Raw genomic sequence first — 27,679 nt, forward strand, 5'->3', positions numbered from 1 at the left:
ATGAGAAATTGCAGCTCAGAAGCCTCAGCTGTGAATTTCTTCCACCAGCCTCCCAACGAGGCTCAGGTGCTTCTTGTTGGGCGTCCTCTGCACTGTCATACGCTTCCATTAGCCATGCTGCTACACAGCGTCATGCTTGCCAGCTGCGTCTGGAAGGTAAGAGCATGGAGGGCAGAGGCGGTCTTCATATTGTATCCAGGTGTGCACCTCTGTCTTTGACCCTGGTTGAAAAGGAGGGTGTGTGTGTTAGGGGTGGGAGTAGGGGAAATAGACCATCAGGAAGGGGAGGGAATTCCAGCATTGGCCTTTAATTTGATCAAGAAATAGCAGACCATGTTATCATCTGCTGGCAGGAATTTGGTATGGGAGCCTTAAAGATGGCTTGGAATCACGAAACAAGAAAATGGGTATGAGAGCTGATCAAAGGAAAGGAAAAGGATTGTTCCAGGGTGTCATCGCTCAGGCTGGAAACGATTTCATCAGTATAATTAGCAGTGTGATTTCCTCCAGCTGTGCTTAGCAACATGCACTCAGAAACAGAAAGCTGAGTAGTTGGAGAGACCCAGAACTGGGGGGCTTTGACAGGTAGGTGGGTCGTGACCACAAAGCAGCAGAGAATTGAAGGTGCTGGGAAGAGAGTAGTTCATGTGCTTGACTGTGAGACGAAGTCTGGATAGGGAAGGTCCAGTCTGAGATCAGAGAGGAGCCGACAAATGGAAGGGGAGACCAGAGGACTAGATGATGTCAAGGAACCTATTTTAGGGGAATAAAGGAAGGGAAGTTTAGTGGGAGTGGATGACTCAGAAAGCTGGAGGAATAAAATATGGGGCTGGGAAAGTTAAGACTTTGGAGGCCAGATATGGTTTTAGAGGATCATAAAGTCTTGGGTGTGGCCCTAAAGTGGTCAGCTGAAGGGGAATGAAAGGGGACAGTGTTCAGCAGGTTGGGGAACTGCCAGGCCAGGTAACTGACAGGCCATCCACAAGGGGCAGGAGCAAGTCTCCCTGTGGGGCTGAGAACGAGGCTACGTTTCTTGTACTGAGCACCTAAAGCTTTCCGTGGTCATCTCTGCTCTTCTCAGCCGATGGCTGCTTGCTGCAAGCACAGCCGGAAATGGCAGGAAACGACAGATAAGAAGTAAAGGACAGCACTTGGTAGAGGGCTCTGTGGCTCCAGGGCCTCTTCTCAGAGGCCAAGGACTGGTTCAGTCTTGCTGCTAGCAGCAGCCGCCAGCATGTGGCCTGCAGGTCCATGCACTCAGATGCAGAAGTTGCAGCTTTTTATTTCTGATATTCATTGTTACCTCTGGGCAGGAATGAACACTGTGAACTGTATAATAGAGATGAGACTGGATTAAGCTGGTTTTGATCTGTTTCAGAACAGGAATTGTCTGACTTTGTGGTTGCTAAGAGAAAGGCAATTCTCCAAACTAAAATCATACTTTATTCCTGAGCTGAGAATTAACTGATCAAAATCCTGAGCCTTATGTTTATTGTAGCACTACTCCCAACAACCAAGAAATGGAATCAACCTAACGACCCACAGATCAATCATTTGCAGCAGCATGGGTGCACCAAGGATTTTCCACCAAGAAAAGCAAGACAAAAAACTCAGGATGGTGGTTCGTCTGGGAGCCACCAGGGATGTGCACATCAGGCTTCAAGAGTGCTGGCAACATCCTGTTTCTTAGGCCAAGTAGTGGGTACCTGGGCTTGTGTGAATCCTTAAACCAGACCTATGTGGACAATATGTTTGTATATAAACCTGCAACAAAGAGATGACTAAACAAAGAGTTGACTAACCTTAATAAGAAATAATAAGGTATTTGGAGGAGGAGGAGAAAGGAGGAAAAGAAGGCCAGAAGCTGGAGAACCTGGCAAGAAATGTGGTGGCAAGGGAAGAGAAACAGAGCCGGGTTCTAGAACCCAGATTCTACAGCTGGAGAGATAGATGTACATTTGTATTCTAACTTCATCTTTTAGGAGCTGGGTAGATCTCCATAACCTCTCAGCGCATGCATTTCCTCAGCTGTGGAAGAGGAACAAAAATAGATCCATCCTGAGGTTGCCAGATGAATTAAGTGACATAGAATATGAACCACCTAGTGTGGTGTTGGCCATCTAATTCATGGCCTTCCTGTCCTTTTTTACCAAGCCTTTCCCTCCCGCCATCCCCACTCCTTCTCCCACATAGCTCTGGCTAAAATCAGCCTAACTGCTCTTCTTCCTGTTGAGTTATTTATAAACTGGCCACCTGGGAGCAGCATGAAAAGGGCTGCTCTGGGGTGTGGATGCTGGGCCTGTGGTGACAGGCCTGTGTGACGGAGGGGAGGGTGGTGATTCAACAGGGTCATTCATGATGCCTCTTGTTTAGAGGGAAATGCTGTGTTATGGGTACTTTTTCTAACACTTGCAGGAGATGTCAGCCCCTACCTCGATGTTTGCTGTCAGAGGATGGAAAAGTCTTCCTCAGTTTATGGTTCATACCCCATTCTTCTGAAGTGCTGGTTACGTTCAAAACTCTGCCAGAAAAGATTTGTATTTTTTTTTTTTTTTTGCATGTGTACCAGAATGGAAACTGACTGGTTTTTGTCTCACAGTTAAACATATCAATTCCAGAGAACACCCCTTGTTTTATTCAGATATCTAACCACTGAAATCTTTTCACAGCAGCTCTTTCTGCTTTATTATAATTTGCCTTGGGCCTCACTATGCTATGATTTCTCTTTCTCCCTGGTCACTAGTGAACACTAATTTGAGCTTCTGACATTTCTTATTAATCTTCGATTTCCTTCCAACTCTTCCAGAAAATCCCACTGATGCTCTGAAGCTAATGATAGATTGATATTACACTTGTAACTCGGGGTTACTGTTCTTTGAGGGGTGCTCTATGTACCTCACTAACTGATCAAGGGCAATGTTGGTAACAATTTTTTTAAAAAGAAAACATAAAAACACATAAAACACTTAAGTATTTGCTAAAGAAATAGAAGGCAGTATTGAAAATGGCATTTGGGATATATTCTGATTTTTCTTTGTAAGCAAAATCCTGTTTCTCAGGAAACTCCTACTTTCATTTGAAGAAGTTTTAGATTTTTATTTTTAAAAATATGAAAATAGTACCTTCTTCAATTAGATCATAATTTTTCACTTTTCCTCCACTTGGACATTGATATATAAGATCCATGGTTTGATTTTCAGTCATGTGTTGGTTTAAACAATGTGGTAAATATCTATACCTTGCTTACAGGTACTCTCTCAAGATAATGTTGTCTGAATATGAGTCCCTTCTATGAATGTAGTTGTGACCTTTGTAATTCCTTGATGGTCATACAAACATTTTGATGTGTTCATAGATTTCAATGACTTTAAACAAAGAAACACATTGCTTTAACCCCCCGCCAGAGTCCCCATGTCCAAGGGCATGTAACCCTGGTTCATGTATAGGTTTATTCTTCTTTTTCTGATATAATCCTGTATATTCTGTGACAGTGTTTATTGACATATTCTTGTTTAAAGATGTGTCCCTATTCAGCACTCTTGTATGTTTATATGCTTCTTAGAAACTTCCTAAAATGTATGTCCTTGTATTGCTTTTATCCATAGGCAGCTTTTAAAGTTTTAAAGCAAACTCTACAGCTGATAGCTCCTCTGCATGATATTGTGACCTACTTTGTCAGGTTTGCTAAGCTTGGCAATTGTCCAGCATGTTTTAAATTTCCTCTAAGTCCCAATCCTTTGAGAGGTGACTGGGGAGGAGCTGAAGGCATTGGTGAGTGATTAAAGGTGATTCAGATCACCTTCAACATTCACTTGAAGTTCTATGAAGCTCTTAATACTTGGAAAGACAGAACTAAAATATATTCTCATAAATAACAGTGATCAGAAGGGCAAAGGAAAAGTCCAAACTGTACTGCACAGCTATCTGCTTGATTCCACATTCACAGGCTATACCACAGAATGCACCAAGCTGGGAGTCGGGAGGTCTGTGTCTTACCCTGCCTCTGCCACTTGTTTACTGAAAGCTGGGCACTTTACTCTCTGAGTCTCTGCTTGCCCATCTATAAAATGGGGTGATAGTACCTGTGTCATAGAGATGTTCTGTGGATTGAAATGCATGTAAAAATTCTAGAAGGATATGTAAGTTCCCATTAAATATTAGTTTTCTTTTGTTCTCATTTCCTTCCTGGCCTTCATAAACTCACATGGCAAGGTCAGAGCCAATCACTTCCTGTTAAGAAGCTTGTAAACAGCCCTTGGTTAGTTATCAGTGACCTAAAGTCTTGTGATAAGAATGACTGAGGCTTTAGTTTTATACACCCAGTGCTCATCAACACAGGTTATAAGATAAACATGCAAGATGAATTAAAGACACTGAAATGGGCCGGGTGCAGTGACTCACACCTATAATCCCAGCACTTTGGGAGGCCGGGGCCAGTGGATCATGAGGTCAGGAGTTCAAGACCAGCCTGACCAACATGATGAAACCCTGTCTCTACCAAAAATACAAAAACTAGCTGGGCATGGTGATGAGCACCTGTAATCCCAGCTATTCAGGAGGTTGAGGCAGGAGAATCACTTGAACCCAGGAGGTAGAGGTTGCAGTGAGCCAAGATGGCACCACTGCACTCCAACCTGAGCAATAAGAATGAGACTGCCTCAAAAAAAAAAAAAAAACTGAAATGTTTAGTAAGCTATGTTTATCAGAATCAGGGAGAGTAATCTCACCTTAATAATATGACTACCATCCAAATAATGTCTCTGGTCATGTAAATATCAATTAATAGCAAAATATTATAGTAGCCAGGGATTTTAAAGAACTAGAAGAGCCTAAGAAATGAGGCAACATGCCTATTTAAACCAAATGCTCTTAAAACAAATGTCAGAGAATCTGAGGATATTCCCCTCTGGCTGGTTGGTGTATAAAGGAAATACGTGCATGGGAGACCTTGGAGCTGGTGGCTGGTATATTTGCATTGTGCTAAGGAACACTGAAGGGCTCTGTAAACATGTAGATGTGGACATAGGGAAGGGCATGAGTGGTGATCTGGGAGGAGGGCAATGCCTGTGTCTAGGAGAGGCAGGATGATGAGAGAGTGGTAGTGGTGCCGCCTCAGCAGAAGTCACAGAATTGTTGCAAACTAATGAGCTCTCAGAGTGACTCACAAGTCTCCACCATAAGCATCAGATTAGAGAAGCTCCAAAGTACTCTTAGGTCCTTTCCTTTCCTTTTTTTTTTTAGACAGAGCTTTGCTCTTATTGCCTTAGCCTCCTGAGTAGCTGGGATTTCAGGCATGTGCCATCACGCCCGGCTAATTTTGTATTTTTAGTAGAGACGAGGTTTCTCCATGTTGGTCAAGCTGATCTCAAAGTCCCAACCTCAGGTGATCCATCTGCCTCGGCCTCCCACAGTGCTGGTATTACAGGTGTGAGCCACCATGCCCAGCCAGGTCCTTCCCTTTAACTAGTTGGGGACTGTCGTAAGTGGGGCTTACTCAGAAAATAAGCTAAGACCCTCTCAGGGGAGCCGCTGGTTGTCAGGAGGGTGTGGGGTCTGAGCTTTAGCTAAGATACAGGAAGAAGGAGTGTGGCCAAGAGAAATGCCCTGCCCGGCCTTGAGATGGGGAGGCAGGAGTTCCATGGAGATGAGATAGAAGCTGAGAGAGTCAGAGCCATGTTTCCCAGAGAAGTCACTACACAGGAAGTTCTATAGCAGCTGGGAGCGAAGGGTGCCCCCAGGCAAAACCTGCAGGGAGGTGATCTGGGGTGCTGGCCCAGCCTGGGGAGGAGTGGACTTGGATTAGTGGAGTTAATAGGAGGGACAGCCCTAGCAAGGCAAGAAAAGGACACTGGCGAAAGTAGCAGGCAGAACTGCATGTGGCCAGTCCAGAGAAGTGAGCCTACCAACCCACACATATGCCTCCAACGAACAGTGGGAAGTGAGGCCCAGGTTGAGGACCCAGGATTCGGGAAGAAGGGAATTGTTCTCTTGCCATTTCTGCACAGGGAACCCAGAAGCCATTGAGATATGTGGGGCCCAGGCTTTCTGAAGCATGCAATTAGAGAGGCACGCATTGTCATGTAGCACATTTGTGTTCCAGGGAGAATCTACAATTTTGCATGCTCTGCTTTGCTCAAAATAAAAAGCAAACTTAAAAAAAAATCCCGTCCAAGATAATCATCTTTTTAAAAAGACTAGGCTGCTTAGTTCCTGGCCTACTTCCTAGCGCAGGCAAGAAGAACTAAGGGAAAAGATGAAATGAGAGTCTGTTCCTTCAAGCCATCTCAGAACTATTTAGAGTTAAATTTAAATTGTTAGTTCTAATTGTTAGTTGGTTTAAATTACTTTTGTGGACTTATATGCTTTAAAGTATTTTTAAAACAAATCTTGAGGGATACTCAAGATTTCAGCTTTTGGTCCTCCCCTCAACTGAATAAAACAGCTCTTAGACACTGTGGATCAGCTCTGGGGATGCAGCCAAATTCTCTCCTTCCCTGAAAGCCAGCAACTCGCTTCGAAGTCCCTGTGTGAAATAGAGAATGTAATCAGAATGCGGACGTTTACATTGTGACTTCCTTTGTAAAGCATAAAGAGGCCAATTAAAGCCCAAATACTACACACTGAACTTAGGGTTTCAGGAACTCACAAGACAAACAAGGAATGAAGTGTATGAGCTCTGAGTCTTCACGCAGAGACAGGGCCACTATGACTCCTCTTTCTCTCTTTCTCTCTCTGGCTGTCTGGCTGTCTGTCTTCCTCTGACTTCCCAAACAGGACCCTCCCGAGGAAGACACAAGCAAAGGCTCCTTTCCTGATGCTTCCTGGTGTTCGCTCCAACACCACCACCATCACTGCCTCAACAGCCCTCTGCCCTGTCCCCACCACCAGGCTGCTTGTCCTGCCACCTCCCCTTACCAAGCCTCTTGACCACACAAAGGAAAGAAAGGCAGAATGAGGATTTTAAGATCAGTAAAATAACAAAGGAAAGGTAGTCTAGCCTCCGCATCTGTGTTTTAATGATAATGTCACATACCAGCATACAACAATCTTGCTGGGAGGTGGTCACATGCCAAAGTCATCAACAGTAGTATACAAACGATGGAAATGACAGGAAAAAAATCACCTGTAGGCAAAGCACTCTAACAAGTGAAATATTTTTATTTATCTTTACTCCCTTCTAGCCCCTGTCCAAATATATTCCATATTTACATTTTACAGAGCTTTAACCATAGGGTATGTGTAATTTTATATTCTCCTTTTTACACTGTCATTGCAGAGGATTATAAAGTTTTCTCCTGGTTACTGCTTAGCTTGATGGAGTATATTGCTTGTAGACTGAACCCACTAGGCCTTGAACAAATGAGGCTCACTGACAACCTCTCCTCCCTCCCACTACCACAAAAGTTCTTGTACAATTCGCTCTGACATGGCTCCTCTTCTGGTGAACTCTTCAGCCCAATAGAATTATCAGATTTAGAGGAGTCATAAAAAGTTTGCTGTTGAACCCAATTATTTGGGGCTGGAAACAAAAATAAAACACATTTTTTATTGTATAAAACAGCAAATGGATAGAAATCTGGACTGCTTATCTGTTCCGAAAGCCAAGAGCATATGTTATACGTGTTAGTAACCATTCTCAGCCCTGGATCTGCCTGATCAAGCTCTCATGGACAGCTTCCCCCCACCCACAACTGTCTGCTTTCTCTGTTGTTAGACACTGAAGCCCAGTATTGGGCTAGGGAGGAAAGAAGCCTGCTTGCATGTGGACCAGCTGTCAAGATAGAGCATCTCCAGAAATGCCCTGTGGGCTTCCTGTCTCACCCCTGCCTTGGACTGCATGTTGAGGCGTAGTGATCAGTTTTCACAATCCTTCTAATAACAGGGATGTCCTCTCGGGGTAGAAAACTGTCGCTATCTTCACAGGGGTATTTAAAACCCGCTGACATTCTGGGAGCCCTGTAAGTGTGGGCCCAAGCATGTTCCCTGAGGGCTCGTCACTTTCCACTGCGCTCTCCTGTTCTGACTACTACTTATCTATGCCAATAACTAGGATATAGATACCTGGATGATAGGATGGTCATCCAGACTCAGACTGGGTTCCACATCCCAGCACTGAGTGCCCTGCAAGACCCCTAAGTTAAATATTTACCCAAAATGCATATGAATCTATGTATACATCGCCTACTCTTGCAGTAAGGGTCTAAGAAACAAGCCAGATATGGATCCCTCTCATTTACTCCTGAAATGGCTAGAATCCTAGAAGGATATGTATGCATACATATACACATGTAAATATATGCGCACATATGTATACATACATATACACATGTGTATGTATACATATGTGCGCATATATTTATATATACATATATATGCACATCTATTTTTTACTTGCTTTAGATGGTCTTGAGTCTTCTTTAATCCATGAGACAGTGACAGGAAGGGCTGATTTAGATAGCATGGCAATAAGAGATGAGTGCTGCTTTATAATCTCTGATAATTTAAAGTCCCTCACAGATATACTGAGGACTATACTTTTCTATTCCTTGTCATTTTTCCTTTTGTTCTATTTCAAGACCATAGCCTTATAAATTTTAAATCTTTCCATAGCCTGCTCTTATTGTACCAAAAAGCAAAGCAAATTTTTATCTTCCTGAGGAAGGAAGGAGAGATAAATCAGACCTTCCATTCTAGAGCATAAGTCTTTGCTGGTCTTGCAAAACGTATAATTAGTATAACCCACAAACAGAACAATGGAAGTCTGATTAGGTGACAAATACGGGACAAAATGTTGGTTTACTGGTTTAGCTATAGTAGCCTATATTTCACACTGACCGACTAAAATGTTGTCCCTCTTCTAGGGTCTGAGCTTCAAGAGCTGCAGAACATGACTGACAGCCTCCAGAACCCCCAAGACCCCACCTGGGAGGCCCAGGCACTCCTCCTCCGCACAGAGGTTATGTTTTTGCAGTTTGACGCTACAGTGAGGCATCTCATCCAGTAAGGGCTGGGGCACTAATCCTATCTAGTAAGTTCTGCTGCGCAGGTGTTTGCTGAGCGACCGTCTAGGGAGGCCACTCTTGGCAAGGTTAGATAACGAACTTAAAATAGTCACGGGCACAGCCAGATCCAGAACACCATGGCTACCAAACATGACCTGCCGCAAAGGCTAGCTGTGAGAATATGCTCTTGTTGGCTAATAACACTCCTGGTTTTATCAAATGTAATTTCAGAACGGTTTGTATAACGGTTGCTGCTTTCAGCGTACAGGGGTTCTGCTGGGAGTAACATTTTTGTACTTCTAAAGATGATTATTTCTAGGGGTTTTATTTTTTCAACATTTGTTTACCTTTCAAAAAGACAGAATTTTTACTGTACTTCTCAAGGTAATGGAATTGGCTACCAGTGTTCAATTTATAAGTGAATCAATCTACCTCTAGTCTTGTAGGTACCCTTGTATTAAGTACTCCACATACAAAAGGAATGTTTTATTTGGTTAACTAATCATGACACTGATGGAAAAATTAGCTTGAATTAAGATTCATAATGTTTCCAGCATAAATAAGTTTTGTATGAGAAAGAAAGAGGGTTAGCTCTGAGGGTCTCTGCTTATTTTTTAATTGTCAAAATTACCTTTTTTGGGTTAGTTCCTGGTGTGAGTATTTAGCCACTGAGAGGACCTCAGAGGGCTGTGCTGTTACCTGTGGGTTACAGTTGCTTTTCTCTGCACTTGTGGGCTTCCACGCAGAATGAAAAGGTGGAGATTGCACTGAACTGTCTTGCTCTTTTTCTACTCTTTATTTTCTTTACTCTGACATCAGAGGATTCTTGGATTTAGAATGTAAATTCAACAGGACAAAAACCAGGCTCATGTGTTTTCTTTATATGACAAATAGCTTCCTGAGCTGTAGCTTAGTCAAGCAGGTGAGATGTGAAGCCTCAAACAGTTATCAGGAGGGCCAGTCATTAGCCCTCTGGGCTCTCAAAGTCCAAGGTAAGAATTTGCACGGATTTTATATACTGGTGAAGAAACAGAACTATCCCCCAAAAGTCCTTTTTGGATTTCTTCTATGAAGGGTTCTGTTCTCCCAGGGGAACCACTCCGCTTCCAAGAAACCCCCTGGAATTGCTTTGCCAGGGCTTTCTTTGTCCTCACACTCAGTCTGCAGGAATGGAGGGGATTATATCCTGTTTCTGGTTTCATATATTTTTCTGTGACCCTCTGGAGAGAATCACCCAGATGGTTCACCCCACTGTGTCCTCCACTGGTTACATGTTGCCAGCCTTTTTTCTTCAGAGCTGTTCAGGTTGTGTGTGTTGGGTATTTACAGCTAGTAAGTGGCAGACCAGAATTAGAACTTAGGTGTGTTTGACCCCCAAATCCGAGTGCTGTGATGGAGACTGGGCAGCAGCATGGACAGAGAAAAGGATGCTGAAGAGAAGGCAAGAGCCAGGAGAAAAAGAGAAGCTAAAAGATAAATTTCATCCCTCTTGATTGTCTTACTTAGTACTGAGCCTATAAACAAGGGAAAGTCCTTAGAGAGTGGAAAGAGATAGGAAGCTTGGGACAGTTCCTTGTTCCTTCCTGGAGTTCACCAACACTGAGCAAATATGACTGTTTATGCAGGAACTTTCTGCCTATGTAAGTTGAAGGCTTCCCCAGAATGCACAAAGGAAAAACGGAACTCTAATCTGGAATGACGGCAGCATGCTTCACAGATGGGGGTGAGGTGTAGGAGGAGGAAGGAAGTGGCTCACGGATGACAGGACGGTAACCCCATAAAGTCACGTAAAATTTGGCTCCTACTTCTCCATGGCATAGATCAGCTTGGGTTACTGGTTATTTGCATGCTTCTAGGCACAAAACATTTCACTCTCCCCTCTCAACCCCCCTCTACTAGCCAAAAGCCTGATGGAAATTGGTAGCTGTCCTCCAATGGGTTGGATCACACTGACTAAGGCCCAGCATTCATCTCTGGGCATGTCCACCAACCTGCAGAAGTTATTGATTAGCCAATTCAAGAAATGCCCAAGGATCGAGCTTATCTTTAATGCCAGGTGAATTAATCATTTGCATTGAAAGTAAATGTTTGGGTGACAAAGCAGTTCTATCCAATCTCATCTATTTAAGTCAGGAGTTGGCAAACTACTGCTGCCAATTTTTGAGTGGTCTCTGGGCTAAGGATGGCCTTCCCATCTTTAAATGGCTGGGGGAAAATGTATGAAAGAATAGTATTTTGTGACCCATGAAAATGGTATGCAGTTCATATTTCAATGTTCATAAATGAAACCTTGTTGGAACACAGTCACGCCCATTCATGTATGGATTGTCTCTGCTTTCACACTACAACCACAGAGCTGAATAGTTGCCACAGAGTCCATAGGGTCTGCCAAGATGAAAATATTTATTGTCTGGTCCTTTAAGAAAAAGTTTTTCATTCCCAATTTAAGGAATAGAATTCCTTTGCACTTTAGAGGTAGAAGGAAGCAAAGAAGTCCCTCAAAGGCACTCTATAGCACAGTATAAAATATATGGCATGAAAATTGCCTCTAGTCTGAATGTATTGTCCTGTTTCTGGTTTCATATACTTTTCTGTGACCCTCTGGAGAGGATCACCCAGATGGTTCACCCCACTGTATCCTCCACTGGTTACATTTTGCCAGCCTTTTTTCTTCAGAGCTGTTCAGGTTGTGTGTGTTGGGTATTTACAGGGTGATTAGGGTGAAAAGGAAAAAGCTGAAGAGTTATCCTGATGATACACTCTCCTGCAGCAAGCCTGCCTTAGGAGTACGCCAAGGAATTTCTAAAGAAAGCAACACCAGCCTCTCAGTCCTTGAATGTTTGTTGGTTTTCTCTTCATTTTTTTTGTTTTTGTTTTTGTTCTTGAGATAGTCTTACTCAGTCTCCCAGGTTGGAGTACAGTGGCGTGATCTCAGCTCAATGCAACCTCTGTCTCCCAGGTTCAAGCAATTCTCGTGCCTCAGCCTCCCAAATTGCTGGGACGACAGGTGCCCACCACCATGCCCAGCTAATTTTTGTATTTTTAGTAGAGATGGGATTTCACCATGTTGGCCAGGTGAAATCTGGCCAGGCTCAAAGTCCTGGATTCAAGTGATCCTAGTGCTGGGAGTACCAGCGTGAGCCACTGCACCCAGCCTTCTCTTCTTTTTTGAATGTATTTTTATTTTCATGCTCACCTACTTAACTGTCTCTAAACATGCAGATATTCAAATGTGTTTTGATGGCTGGGTGTGGTGGCTCATTCCTGTCATCCCAGCACTTTGGGAGGCCTAGGTGGGAGGATCCCTTGAGGCCAGGAGTTTGAGACTGTAGTAAGCCATGGTTGCACCACTGCACTGCAGCCTGGGCAACAGAGATCCTGTCTCTAAAAACAAAAAGAAATAAAAATTAAAAATAAAGTGTGGTTTGGGTTGTCTGGGGATTCCTGGGAGACATACAGGAGCCCAGGCTCTCACATGAGCCCTCGTTTTCGATATCTGAGAAACAAAGCTTTTGCCTGGGCTTCTCTGGGCCACTTTGCAGGTTTTATTATATTCTTACCTGCAGGAAAACTCTAGCATGTGCCCTGTGAGTTCCCTGCAGTTCAAAATAGCTTTTACTGATGGCAAGAAGATTAAAGTTTCCAATGCCACCTCACTGAGTGACACTTGCAGTTTAAAAGTGATCAGTTTGAGATTTAAAATCAGTTAATTCAAGATTCTCTCTCTTCCCCTTTCTTTTAATCACCTCCTCTTCATTTGCTGGAGAGGGAAGGGTTCTGCCCTAAGGTTTTGGAGATGGCCGAACACACAACACCCGACCCTGGAAAGATGGGATGAATGGTAATTTATTAGTCACAGACACAATCCAGAGGAAGAGGACACTGCCCGCCACAGAGGGCCACTTGGGAACAGAGTGGACAAGCAAGGGCTGTGGGAGGCAGGTTTTGTAATATCAGGAGAGTATGGTGCTTCCTGCTTCACACAGGAAGTGGGGATTGGCTGATTTGAATAATGCTGTGGTCTGGCAGGGAGCTGAAACTGCCACTCAGGAATAAGCAGGAATTGCACCCGGTTCCTTTGATAATGAGGGTCGTTAAACCTGGAGATCTTATCTGTGGGAGCAGAGTGGAGAGCTGGGACCTTGTGGCTACGCTATTTGAGGCCTCCCGAGTTTGCCAGAAGTCAAGGCAGCACGAAATTTGGACCTTAAGTTTAGGCCTCACACGACACTCTTCATGTTCTTCCATCCTCTAAGAGGTGATCTAAGTCTCTGGGGGTGCGTTCACATCTTCTGGCAGTTGGAAAGACACAGCCACTTCCCTTATCTCTGCTGTGGGTGAGCTGGCCCACCCCAGGCCTCTTCTGGTTAGCCTGATATTCAGCACCCCTCTGGACACCTATGTGTGGGGGTCTTTCTCCCCACTTTGAGGGTCTGCTAGTCTTCCTGGGAGGCCACCTCACAGAGGATCCAAGCAAAAGGGGCCTTCTCCTCCAATTTATCCAGCGTCTTTTCTGAGGCATCCACTAGAACTAAGCTCTAGAAATAGTCTTTCCTTGTTTTAACTCTTATTTCCTTTTAGGCAAGAAAAAAATCATTCAATTTATCATGCATACTTTCTTCTCTCTGACTTGTGGTATAAATTTCATGCTCCAGTCTTCAGGGTTTGTGGTTCTTGATATACAAAGCTATTTTGTTTAAAACCAAACAAGAACTTTTCTCTCCCAAACCCCAAGGAGGCTTAAAATTTAAAATTTAGTTTTTATGAGGAACTGTTGTTTCAGTTATTGGTCTTAAAATAATTCATTCAATAAACAATTGCTAGCTTTTCTGCTGCACTATTCAGTTCAGTAGCCACATGTGGCTATTTAATTTACTTTGATTAAAATTAAGATTAATTTAAATGAAAAGAAAATAAAAAAATCAGGCTGGTCTGAGTGCACTGCTGTTTACAAGTAATTGATCACAGCCAGTTACAGATTTCTTTAGTCTTTTTCCACTCACACTGCTTCACTTGGCTAGCCTTTAAAAAAAGAAAACGGAAATTAACAATTCAATCCCTCGGTCACAGTAGTCACGTTTCAAGTGTACAACTGCCACATGTGGCCAGAGGTTACTCTGTTGGACAGTGCAACTATAGGACATTTTCACCATTGCAGACTGTTCTGTCAGACAATGCTAGTCGAAGGAGTATGCCAGCCCTCCCCGTGAGGGCTATGAACTGTGAAAGTTGAGGAGGATGATGTGGCTGAAGAAGGAACTTGTCAGTATCTCAAAATGTTTTCTTGCTTCAGTAACTTTGAGGAAAGTTCTGAACTTTAGAAGTATAAGTAACTACTAGAGCCCAGGAGTGAGGCTGCAGTGAGCCACAATCACCCTACTGAACTTCAGCCTGGGCAACACAACAAGATCCTGTCTCCGAAAACAAACAAACAAAAAAGACAACATGTGTAAAAAGAGTGTTCATGGCACACGGTACAAAAATAAATGGAAGTCATTATGATACTTACTCTTGCGGCTATCATGTTGATAGCATCATCCTTTAGACTTGTACTTTCCAGTACAGGGGCCACCCGGCCAGAGGTCACTATTCAGCATCTGAAATGTGGCCAGTTTAAATAAAGATGTGCTGTCAGGGAAAAACACATCCCAGATATTGACTACTTGGACAAAAAAACTGTAGAATATCACAAAAGCCATTTTTACATTGACTACACATTAAACTGAAAATATTTTTGGTAGACTGTGTTAAATAAAATATTATTACAATTAAAAAAAAAAAGAAGTATAAGTAACTGCTTTTAATGAAGTGTCCCCTCTATGTTTTGGTAGAGAAACATTTTTGGCAGCTGGAAACGTTCCTGCCTACCAGTCTGTCACAGACAGCATGTACCATGGGCTACCAGCACTGAGCAACTCTCTCAGGAAGAGCATTATTGCCTCGCAGTTCCACCTGCCCCAGCCACTGGATCCACAGAGCCTCCAGGTATGTTTCAGATGTATTTTTATACTGTGAATGGTATGCTGTGTGTAGGGGATTTAGTCAGTTTGTTTCCATTCAGTTTAGATTCTGCAGGGGCTTTCAAGGCTTTAATGTCATTTGTCTTCACTTGCTCTGCTTCGCTCACGCAGTGGAACAATCTGGGCCCCAGAGCTGGCTGTGATTCCCAATCAGGGTCTTTGCCTCCAAACACTCATCAGGCTGCTTGGGGCAATAGCTTGTCAGTTCGCAGTTGATAGCAAAACAAACAATCTTCTCCATGAAATAGCAATTACAATACATAGATGAAGTCAGCAGCTGGATTTCAACAGCCCTTGTTATAGCACCTGCTAGTGAAGGTAATCCCAGCAACTATTGTTGCTCCTAGGCAGGAACAATATTACCCACCTTCTACAACCAAAGAATTCAAGCTTCAGGAAGGCCAGAGATCAGACTATTCCAGAGTCATGGCAGGACCAGGTCATAAGCTGTATTAGTTACTTATTGCTGCATAATGAATTACCCGAAAGTTTAGCAGAGTCAAACAATAGACATTCAATAGACATTATCTCACATAGTTTCTGAGGGTCAGGACTCTGGGAGCAGCTTAGGTGGGTAGGTCTGGCTCAGGGTCTCTCATGAGGCTGCAGTCAAGATGTTGGCCAAGGCCGTATTCATCTCAAGGCTTGACTGGGGGACAATCTGCATTTAAGCTCACTCCTATGGCTGCTGGTGGGCACCAGAAAATCCACTTCCAGGCTTATTCACGTGAGCTTCTCCACAGAGCTCCCTTGCAATACAGTAGACGGCTTCCTCCGGCACAAACAGTCCAAGAGAGAATCCAAGATAAAAGTCACAGTCTTTCTGTTACCAGATTTCAGAAGTGACTCCATCACTTCTGCCATATTCTTTTCACCGAAAGCGAGTCATGCATTCAAGGGGGAGGGGAATTAAGCTCCATCTCTTTATAGGAGGTATATCAGAGAACTTGCAGATGTCTCTTTCAAACTACCTCACAAACCCTGGTCTTTTGACTCCAAAATTTCCAACTTAACATTCTGATCTTATAATGCTAAGCCAAGTGATACCAACATCAACTTCAATTAAGTCCCACATTTCTACCTTCAGTGACTGCAAGACGTGACTTTTGGCCCAAGCCTCGGCCCTCGTTTAGACTCAGAAAACAGGGTTGGACCATGACCACTGGATCTGCTGTTCCCACTTCTGGGTGTTGCCTGGGATTAGGTGGGTGCAGGGGTCCCGGCTCCTTGCTAACAGAATTAATTCCAACTCCACAACTTGACTAAAACCAGAACCTGGTCTGAAAGTGTAGAATGGGGTCAGAAAGTCAGGCCCACTGGCTTCAGCGCTGCACATGGTATCACAAGGGACAGAGGATGCCTTAGCTGTTGGTTAGTGATATGGAGGAGACAGAAACCCTGTGGCAGTTGTCTTGAGTTGTTACCTAGAATTGGAGCACAATGGAGATGAAGGACAACTTTTTAATGTTCCTAATATTGAGAGCATTTGAGTAAATTCATTTTTATTGATTTTAAATATGTCCCACTGGTGTTATACTGCTCTGGAACTTCTGAACACTGGTGCCAGTTAGTTACACTGAAATCTTAAGTACTATTCTGTGTTTCGCCACCTGTTGAGAAAACAATTTAAAAAATAGATTATTACTCTCTCTTCTATTTCACTAGGAACTATCAAGAAATACTTGCACATAATAAATAAGTCATCCAAAAGTGTTTTGGGGTACAGACACAGATATCCTATTCATATAAAGATATCTATTAATTTTGAACACAAAGTTATGTTTATTTTCATGTTTATTATTTGGTTCTCTTAGGCATTTGAGCTGGTCCCTTGGAGAATATTTCTGGAAGATGGAGGACCATTCCCAGTTATAAGTAGCAGTCCAGATGCCCTAGAATATAATATGCAGGTAGGATAGGTCTTCTCCATTGTTGCAGAGAGAACTGAATGCAGACTGCAAAGATGGGTGCCATTGAGTCCACAGGTCAGATCCTCCTACTCTCACCCATGATGAATAATGCGTAAGATAAGCAGGGTGTTTGACTTTTGAAGCTATAAACCCTGGTCCACAAGGTGAGTCACATTTTCTTATGACACAGGGAAGCTTGCTCTCAATTGGCATTGGCCTGGATTATAGACTCAGCTACAGTTCTTGTGGCAGTAGTGATCCGAGAGAATGGCCAGTCATTTCCAGTCATGGGCTGAGTGTCTTAGAGAAACTCCCAGGCTGGTGGCTTAGAGATGTGTGATTCCTGACCTGTCTATAAATAGTAGTGGGAAGGGAACTTTTTAAAACAGGACTCATAGGGAGAATTTCTTTTCATTGCTTTCTTATTCACTGTTAACTTCCTTTAAATTGGTTAGATTCTTTTCATTATTAAATGTTTTTCCCTTGATCATTTAGGTTAATATTTTTTTAATTTTAAAAACAGAAATCATAGAAAAGTATTAAGAACAACATGAAAATCAACCATAAATACACTTCAAAACAATATGGAGGTAGGGAGTGAATGGGGTGGGGTAGGACTGGCCACAGGTTGTGCCTGTTGGGGCTGGGTGATGGGAACTTATCTGTTTGCATTTCTATATATTCAAAGTTATCTATAAGTAAAATTTTTTTTTTTAGTAAAATAGTGAAAATGGTCTTAAAAAACTAACCGTGTGACTGGGTATGGTGGCTCACGCCTATAATCCTAACACTTTGGGAGGCCAAGGTGGGCAGAGGAGTACAGGAGTTCAAGACCAGCCTGGACAACAAGGTGAAAGCCTGTCTGTACTGAAAACACAAAAATTAGCTGGGCATGGTGGCACATGCCTCTAGTCCCAGCTACTCAGGAGGCTGAGGCGTGAGAATCACTTGAACCCAGGAGACAAGGGTTGCAGTGAGCTGAGATTGCACCACTGCACTCCAGCCTGGTGACAGTGTGAGACTCTGTCTTAAAAAATAAAATAAAATAAAATATCAACCATAGTACCACAACTAAGAGACAATTCCAGTTCACATTTTGTTTTTTTCCCTGGTGTTTTCCCTATGCATATGTGTGTTTGTATCTGTACTTTCAAGGGGAAATTGATATCACAGTATACATTCACCATGTACAGATCTGCCGTAAGGGCTGGAAACTTGGCATTTTCATACAGAACCAAAAGTCTGATGTGCTCGAAGAAAACTTTAACTTAGAAATGTTACTCTGGTTTTTATGGATTTTCTAACAGTTGAGAGAATGGGTTCTTGAAAATATAGTTACTCCTAGTTTTATTCTTGAAAACTGTATGTAAAGTATGTATGTGGTCTTCAAATGGAAGGTTTTTTGTTTTTTTAGCTGTGCCTCTGTGGGCTGAGTGACCATGACTGCAAGGTGGCTCCTGGAGAACTAGTGGGTGTGCAACTGCTACTGGAAGATGTTCTGGGTAGCTATCATATGACCATGGAGGGTCCCCCAAGACAGCAAGCCACACTGGCAAAAATACACAGGTATTCTTGGGCAATCATTTCCATACTGACCAGCACTGTATTGGACTGAAGGACCTCTCTGTTGGGGAGATGGACTAGGAGGGAGCCACATTTTCCCACGGCCTCTCTCAGTAGGTCCCGGGACTGTGCCAACACTACCTAGGAGCAACAGTGGAGAAGGGGTAGCCACTGCAAGGCATTTTCTAAGTTCCATGATCATGATATGTCTATTTATTTTAATTTTTAAAATAGGACAGCCAGGTGCAGTGGCTTACTCCTGTAATCCCAGCATTTTGTGAGGCTGAGGTGGGCGGATCACAAAGTCAGGAGTTTGAGACCAGCCTGGCCAACATGGTAAAACCCCATCTCTACTAAAAATACAAAAATTAGCTGGGTGTGATAGCAGGTGCCTATAATCCCAGCTACTCGAGAGGCTGAGGCAGGAGAATCACTTGAACCTGGGAAGCAGAGGTTGCAGTGAGCCTAGACTGCGTCATTGCACTGTAGCCTGGGTGACAGAGCAAGACCTTGTCTCAAAAAACATTTTAAAAAGTAGGACAAAATTTGTGGGAGGTTGAAACCAAATGAAATAAAATAAAAACTCCAACAGGAAACTTTCTTTGTGAGTCATACATCTAGGACTGGAGTTGAAAGGGCCAGAAGGGTCTGATAGACACGCCAGGTGAACATCTTAGGCCTGGGCTCTTGACCTCATCACTCAACTACTGGCCTATGGACTCGTGGGCAGGCAATGCCTCCTCCAAGTTTATCCCTCTGAAGCTCTAAGGTACAAGAGCCACTAGACCCCCTAGTATCATGACTTTAAACACTTTTGCATGTATCTGGGAACTAGCCAGAGACATGTTTGGATGCCAAGCAAACTAGCTGGTGCCCCCACTTGAAGAGCTTTTCTGTCCAAGCCAAACTTTCCGAGCAATGCCCTAAACCCGTCATCTCCATTTTCTTATTTTCCTGCCACTCCTCGAAGCATTGCAATTTGTCTTCCCCATCTTGCTGCTGAAACCTCTCTCATCAAGAGCACCATGGTTCTTGTCACTAAATCCACTGGGTATCTCTCTTCCTACCTAACCCCTTGGCAGCATTTGACATAGAGTCTTTCTTTCTTTTTTTTAGACAGAGGCTTACTCTGTTGCCCAGGATGGAGTGCAGTGCAGTGGCACCATCTCAGCTCACTGCAATCTCTGCCTCCTAGATTCAAGCGATTCTCCTGCCTCAGCCTCCCAAGTACCTGGGATTACAGGTGCTCACCACTACACCTAGTTAAATTTTTGTATTTTTAGTAGAGATGGGGTTTCACCATGTTGGCCAGGCTGGTCTCGAACTCCCAACCTCATGATCCACCTCGGCCTCCCAAAATGCTGAAATTATAGGCATAAGCCACCGTGCCTGCCCCCCACCCTCTGAGACACAGAGTCCTTCTCAATGCCTCTCTGCCCTTGGCTTCCAGAGTATGAGACTCTCCTAGCTTTCCTCCCATGTCTCTGGCCCCTCCTTCTCAGACCCTTCTGTAGGGTCCTCTGCCTCTGCCAACAGTAAAGTGTTGTTCTTTATAATCTGTCTCATCACTGCTAACAGGGCCACATTTTGACATCCACAGGCCGTAGCACTTTTATCTTTGTGGGCTCCTCCCTCCTCCATGAAAAACCATAAAAAGTTATATTTTAACACTATGTGAGTACAAAGAAAAATATATTAATATCATATATTAAAGCATTTTATTTAGCCTAAAAGGTCTTTTTTTCTGATTTAAAAAAATTAAGGCATTTTGTGAGCCCTAGGCACTGTGCCTCCTCTGCCCAAGCCATAAGTCAGCCCTGAATGCTATTAAGATCACTACTGTTATCCCCTAGAAGTTGAGGCATGTTCAGATTGCTTTTTATATATTCATTTATTTAGTCCTCACGGTAATTCCATGAGATAGGTTGTTTCATTGTTCTCATTTTATAGATAAGAATACTGAGGCTTTGGGCTGGGCGCAGTGGCTCATGCCTATAATCCCAGCACTTTGGGAGGCCAAGGTGGGTGGATCACAAGGTCAAGAGATCGAGACCATCCTGATCAACATGGTGAAACCCCATCTCTACTAAAAATACAAAAATTAGCTGGGCATGGTGCACACACCTGTAGTCCCAGCTACTCGGGAGGCTGAGGCAGGAGAATTGCCTGAACCCAAGAGGCGGAGGTTGTGGTGAGCTGAGATCGCGCCATTGAACTCCAACCTGGGAAACAAGAGCAAAACTCTATCTCAAAAAAAAAAAAAAGAATACTGAGGCTTAGAAAGATTAAGTAACATGGCTACAGTCACATGGTTAATGAGGAGAGCAGCTCAGATTCCAACCCAGTGGTCCAGCCTTAGAGCTCCCTCATCCTCTTCTCTACTAGGTTGCTCCATTCCTCACCCTCTCCCTAGGAAAACCCATCCGCTTTTATAACTTTGATGACATTCACATGCAATGATCCAAATCCATTTATCTACCCCAAATATCAATCAATCAGACTCATTTGTTCAATTGCCTGCTGGACATCTCCACTTGTTCCATCTCAGAGACAGCATGTCCCATGCTAAGCTCATCTTACCCCCTAAATCTTGCCCCTCCTCCTGTATTCTCTGTCAGTTTACCACTACCTGCCCACTTGGCCAAGCCAGAAACTCTGGGCACCATCTTTGACTTCTGTCTCACATCCCGTAACCAGTCACTAAGTTTTACTATGAAGTATCTTAATATCTTTCAAGTTTGTCTTTTTTCTCCATTCCCCCCCAATACCCCCTTCTACCAGTCCAAACCATCATCATCTCTGATCACTAGGCTACGATCATGACCTCCAATTGGATTCCATACACTCACTCTCACCTCCTTCCAATCCATTCACCAGGGTAATATTTTTCAACTCAAGCCTGATTATGTCACTTCCTTCACTATAACCTTTCCATGGATTCCAGATGCCCTGAGAAGAGTCCAAATGCTTTCATCAGACCCTCGTGACTTGACTCCCGCCAGTATTTCTGCCCCCAATGTATTTCGATTTGTCAAATGCACCATGCTCTCTTCTGTACTCCTCCCAAACTGGTCCCTCTAGTGGAAAACTTCCCTCTCCTTCCTCTTTCTACCACATCACCTGATTAATTCCTACTTTTCCTTCAGATTTCCACTTCCAAACCACTCTCCGGGAAGCTTTTTCTGATCATCCATCCTTACCCCAATGTTCCTCTGTACCAATTAGCGTATTTCTGCTGCAAGTAACAGGTTTTCCCAGTAGCTACGACTTAAATTAGAGAAGCATATTAATCATCCATAATAAAAAGTCAAGAAGAAGCCATTTAAGGTTGGTGTAGCTCCTAGACGATGGCTTCAAGGACTCAAGCTCCACAATCTAGGGTGTCAGCAAACGTCTCCCTTATTTTTGTAAGATAAAAACAGGAGCAAAAAAGCTTTCTCCTTGGAGATCTATCTTTTATCAAGAAGGGAAATGTTTTTTAGAATCCTCCTAGTTGACTTTCCTTGTGTCTTTTTGGCTAAACTGAGTCACAAGTACACTTCAGGACAATTAGTAGAAAAAGTAGCAGTTTTATATGTGCCATCTACATTCCACAACAGAATCAGATGCTTCACCTAGTGTGATCATTTGTAAAACTGGGTATAGACCAAATTGTGCCAAGATCAAAAAACATGCTAGGCCCCCTCGTCCTTCTGTTTGCCATTTTTCGGCCTGTCTCTAATGGATTACCATCTTTTCCTGACATTCCCCACCACCCTCCATCTTGTTATCTACCTTGGCTCCTGTTCCTTCTCTTGTCTTTTAAGTTAAAGCACTTAGGTAGAAAAGATTTCTCATCATATGAACACATTAACAAACAAGTTTTCTTTAAAATTATTATTTATTTTAATTTTATTTCATGTGTTTTTATTTAGAAGTACTTAGCTCTTCGTAGACAATAGGAAGCAGTAGAATTTATGCTTCCCTGAGAGTCAGGACTCTTGAGTTACTGCCCCAGTTACGCTACATATTCTATGATCTCACCAGGCCTGTCTCCAAAGCTACCAAGTAAAAGGGACACACTGGCTCAGGGATTTTAAAATTGTGTTCCAAGGAGCCCTGGGGTTCCTCAGAGACACCTTGGGGGCTTCTTGAGCTGGGACCGGGGGGTGCAATTATATGGCCTCCAGGCCGTCCCCTTCATGTCACCATGCTTGGAGCTGGTCTGTTGAATATTTGGGCCAGTGCATAAGAATTCATTGGATGAAAGGGCTCTGAGGATAAAATAAAATCTGGAAATCCATGCACTAGCTGATTGCTGGGGAGGCAGGCTGCAAGACTGAGGAGTTACCAGCAGTCTACAGGAACTCACTCTCCCCCAGGTCTTGCTTACCAATTCTCCCTTGGATACTGACCAACGCTCTCCTAGCAGACAGGCTTTTCCTTAGCTATGTCAAGAGCACTGCTCTGGGATCCAGTTATACCAGGTTGTTCTTCCTGTTTCTAGCCAGGAAACTTGAGTGTTCTGGGTACTGTCACCTAAATGCTCTCTAAGGCTTTTCTTATAACATCGTGGGATTTGCCATCCTGGTCTGCCAAAAAAAGCTCCTTTTTCTGTGACTGAGACACTATGGACAGACAGGGGCCTGGATCTGGTCCCCATTTTCTTCCTCACGCTCTGGGTGACCCTGGCCCTCAGACCACTGGCTGCAGGACAGCAGGACAAACAAGGACCTGAATACCTTGTTTCCTCCATGTCCTCCAGGGCTCTTAGCAGGCCCTCCACAAATATTTACTTAAGGAAAGTACCAATTAATAAATGAAGAAATCATAATTTTGCACTAATCTTTCTTATTGAATTATAAATTCTAATTAAGAGAAATGTTTCCTGCCTAACTTCTAAAAGATGGTAAAACAGGAGGTAGGATGAGCTTCAGTTTTTATTTCTTTACTTATAAGATGGGCAAAATCCTCAGTGGAAAGTTATTTCATGGCTCCACCGTGATGGGAACTTTACTCTCAGGTGTATTGAAAAGCACTTTCCAGAATACAGAGGGAAAACACAAAAGGCTCAGTTTTTCAAAGGCAGATAAAATGTTAATATACAAGTAAGAGTTTTCAAAATGAATGGTTCCAGACCCAAGCAACAAATTGCAGTTGAGACATTCCTATCCTTTCCATAAACTGTTCATGAAAAATGATCAACCCCCCTCAACTCTACATGTGCTACAGGCCTGTAAACCATTCCTCCTGGGGAAAAGTTAATTCTCCAGATACTTTGTTTTGCACAGGCTGCATGTAAGAGGTTAACCTGTGTTGGTCCACGATCAATAAAGAAGGATTTCCATAATGCTTTCAGCCAGATTGATCCAAAGTGCCAGGATTCAGAAGTCAGTGCCAGGATACCGAAGTCAGAAGTCAGTTCCAAATCAGCCCAAAGGCCTCTGAGCTGCTGGAGGGCCCGTGCGATGCAGTGATGTCCCTTGCTTTGCTGAGATCATTTCTGATACTGTGGAAGCAGCTGGAAGTGCCAAAGGAGCACTAGGCTGACTCAAGCTGCAAGGCCAGGACATCAACTCTGTCTCTCTCCATAAACAGTTTCCAGAGCTCTATGAGTGAGTGTTGCTGAGGCTGAAATGTATGGCCATTACTAGAACCTTGCGGGGGGCAGATTCCTGCCCCTTCATCTGAGAGTGAGATTTGGTCCATGAATTTTAATATGGCCCATTAGACCTATGGGCTGAGCCTCTGAGAGCTTATGGCATTGCAGCCAGAGGTATACATATGGCACATGGACACAGGTCTGGGGGATGGCAGGCATTCTACCAGCTCAGGCCCTGACTGGAATGATGTAGCTGGCTAGGAAGGCATGTTGCTTCTACCATGTGTCTATTAACAAACAAACATTTACTAAGCACCCACACACACCCTGGGCCTTACCAAGCTTAAGAACATTCACTTTAGGCTGGGTGTGGTGACTCATGGCTGTAATCCCAGCACTTTGGGAGGCTGAGGTGGGTGGATCATCAAAAGTTAGGAGTTTGAGACCAGCCTGGCCAACCTGGTGAAACCTGTCTCTACTAATAATACAAAAACTTAACCAGGTGTGGTGGTGGGTACCTGTAATCCCAGGTACTTGGGAGGCTGAGGCAGGAGAACCGCTTGAACCCAAGAGGCAGAGATTGCAGTGAGCCAAGATCGCACCAATGCATTCCAGCCTGGGCAACAAGAGTGAAACTTGGTCTCAAAAAAAAAGTTCACTTTGGGCATAGCCAGATTGTTTATCTTGTGAAATTATTATAGTCAGTGTCTCTGATAACTAGGGAATGTGAAGACTTGTCAATATTTTGAAGAATGAGGACTGAAATCATATGCACCCATTGGAAAAAAGCCTCACGATTTCATGTGGCTAAGGGAGTGATAGCTGTGGTGAATTTAGATGTTGATGTGAGTGTCTGTGAATGGGTTAGGGTACTGATGATAGGAAAGATAAAATGAATGAAAATAATTTTCAGAGAATTTAAATGAGAAAATGTGTTTTCTAATTTCTGTCTTGCTTCTTTAATAGAACTGACATTCTCTACTCCAGCATGAAAGCTATAGCCAGGCAGGTGGGGAAAGAAGATGAATTTGAAGGATTTATAGTAAATACTTAGTCTGTTCTTCCCCCCAGTGGAGCCTCAGAAATTGAAATAAAAACTCACCAGGTATGGAGGATATATTTTGAATTTGCCTTTGAAAACGTGATTTATGGCCTTAGCATGTAAAACAACAGACGTACCCAAATGGTATTTTTTCTAAGAAGTTAAGTGTAAATTGCAGGGCTGTAAATCATTGAATGGGCTGGAGGGAGGGCAGGACTAAGTATTTAAAGGCATGTGGGGCTTCGATGAAGCAAATTACTACCCTTAATGTCCCTGTTCTACAAGTCTGGATTTTCATTATTTTGATTTTCCTCAAATTGATGTGTAATTTCATAAGAATGATGACAGAAAACATAACCACTATCTTAAGCATAAAATCTCGCATGCAAGTATCCACATGAAAATGAAATATTTTTAAAAGCTCCCTGTAATTGTTTTTCTGAGAATAAGAAAATGCCCATTGGGTGTGTGGTAGATGATCTGTGTGCAGCAGTTGTTTTCCCAAGTCTTTGTTCAGCTTGGTCCTGGGACTCACACTGGGCTTATTCTATCAGGCAAGCAAAGCCTCGGCTGTTTGGTTGTCAATGCAGAGATGCCCATCCACTGAGCAACAAGGAGAATTCAGACCCTGTGCAGGCCCCAGTGCCAAGCTCACTACTTACCCTTCTGAGCAACAGGGGGAAACATGGCCTCTGCAAGCATAATAGATAGAGTGAAGGCTTATGGTTTCTGGAAGAGTTTTCTGTTGGTCCTACATCCCCAGCCAGGGCCCAGTGCCTCAGTCTGGTAACTGGTGGGTCATGCATATTCATGTACTGAGTCATAGGCGGGGCCTCTGGGTGCTTATGGGGGTCTCACTTGCCCTGTAAGTATTCCCATGACCAAGAGAGCGGAATGCTAAAAGCAAATAAAGCCTTGTGAAATCTTCCTTGGTATCTAAATCAAGTTTTACACCTGAGGGCTTCTCTTATAATGAGAACTCACAAAATCCTAGGCACATTTAGAGACCCCAAAAGACATGAGGTCACCCCAGGGATTGAACACTTTGCAATTTAGCAAAACTTGGTTAAAAAAAAAAAAAGAATTGTATTTTATCAATGAGGAGGTGAACCAAAAAGAAAAGGTGCTAGTCTCCAGAGAGGTAAATTTGTGCCCTGAGAAGCACTTGGGAGACCTAGAAGGGATGCCTTCCTTCTTTCCCAGGAGAGAGCAGCTGAGCAGAAGGCCCTAGTCCACAGCCCTCCTGCAGGAATGCGACATGGGATTCAAAATATAAGCTGAATGTAGAGAGTGACCCTCACCTATGCTTACTCTAGCTTCAAAAACTTCTCAAAAAATTTGAAGGTACTAAGAAAAGTTAACAGAGAGATGACACTGGTTTTATCAGAAAAGGCCAAGGAGAAGTGTTCTCTCCCTACAGGGAAAGGATGTTTATTTTGTTACTTCGCAAAATAATGTTTATTGGTTTTTCCTAATTACAAAAGCAATTCTTATATCAACATTTTTATAAAAACAAGCAAAAACCAATACATTAGTGTGATACCCAGAAAATGATATAAAAATGATCTTTTACACCTTGACCCTGTGCAATGAAAGGGCAAGCCTCTCCCCATCTGGGCATCTCTGAATGCTACCAGAGAGCTGAGTGTGGTTGAGCTCTAGTTACAGAAACTGCCACAAGACACAAAGCACTTTGGTATATTTCCTTCCCTGTGAAAGGCTTTTTCAAAAAATAGAAAACATAGTTTCACTTCAGTTTCAACTCTGCTGATTAACTCATAACTGAAACAAAGTTGAAATGAAGGAAACACCTAAAGCCTTCTTATTTGTAACATATATAAGTTATGATATGTCAAATTTACATGTTTAGGGTATGAAGACAATCAGAATGGTTTCCTTCCATCTGAGGTCCAAACTTGGGGCCACTTCATGGCCATGTGACACACAGGATGCAGAGGGGCATCTGGGGTTTCATATTCTGTGGTCACCATCCTGAAACTTTTGATGGTTTCACTTTGAATTTGTTCAAAGTTACAATTCTAGGTACCTAAGGTGGGCCTCACTGAGCTACCCATGGAACACATGATGGTGCTGCCAGCCTGGGACCCCTGAGATGCTGCTGGGTGTGCATGCCTGACCTTGAACCTCCCCTCACCCAGAGAGGAGGGGCACCTTGGTGCAGGGAGGGTCAAGGTCAGGCGTGTGCACCCAGCAGCATCTCAGGGGTCGCAGGCTGGCAGCACCATCAGGTGTTCCATGGGTAGCTCAGTGAGGGTAAGCCTCCTGCCCACCTTGGGTACCTAGGATCTCCCAGGACAGAGGTTGCAGTACTCTTGGGGGTTGCCTTTCCACAGTGGATTGGGGTGGTGGGAAGGGGACATGCCTGGCTCAACTTCTCATCTCTGGCCAGGGCCCAGAGACTCAGTCTGGTAACTGGTAGGTCATGCCTATTCATGCACAATGGGGCTTCTGGGTGCTTCTGGGGTCTCACTTGCCCTGCAAGTATTTCCATGACCAACAGAGCAGAACGTTAAAAGCAAATAAAAACATCATGACAGGTC

General features: G+C 43.4%; 1 protein-coding gene across 1 annotated transcript; it reads left to right on the forward strand.

Annotated features, from left to right (window-relative positions):
* LOC118153164 (coiled-coil domain-containing protein 162) lies at positions 1–27,251 on the forward strand. Its single transcript, XM_035297808.2, has 5 exons — positions 1–156; positions 3,606–3,771; positions 8,862–9,000; positions 14,834–14,987; positions 16,837–27,251. The coding sequence occupies exons 1-5, from the start codon at positions 1–3 to the stop codon at positions 16,939–16,941; spliced, it is 720 nt and encodes a 239-aa protein (XP_035153699.2). The 3' UTR covers positions 16,942–27,251.
* Positions 27,252–27,679: the final 428 nt, after the last annotated feature.

Source organism: Callithrix jacchus, chromosome 4 (genome assembly GCF_049354715.1).
Source record: "Callithrix jacchus isolate 240 chromosome 4, calJac240_pri, whole genome shotgun sequence".
NCBI lineage: Eukaryota > Metazoa > Chordata > Mammalia > Primates > Cebidae > Callithrix > Callithrix jacchus.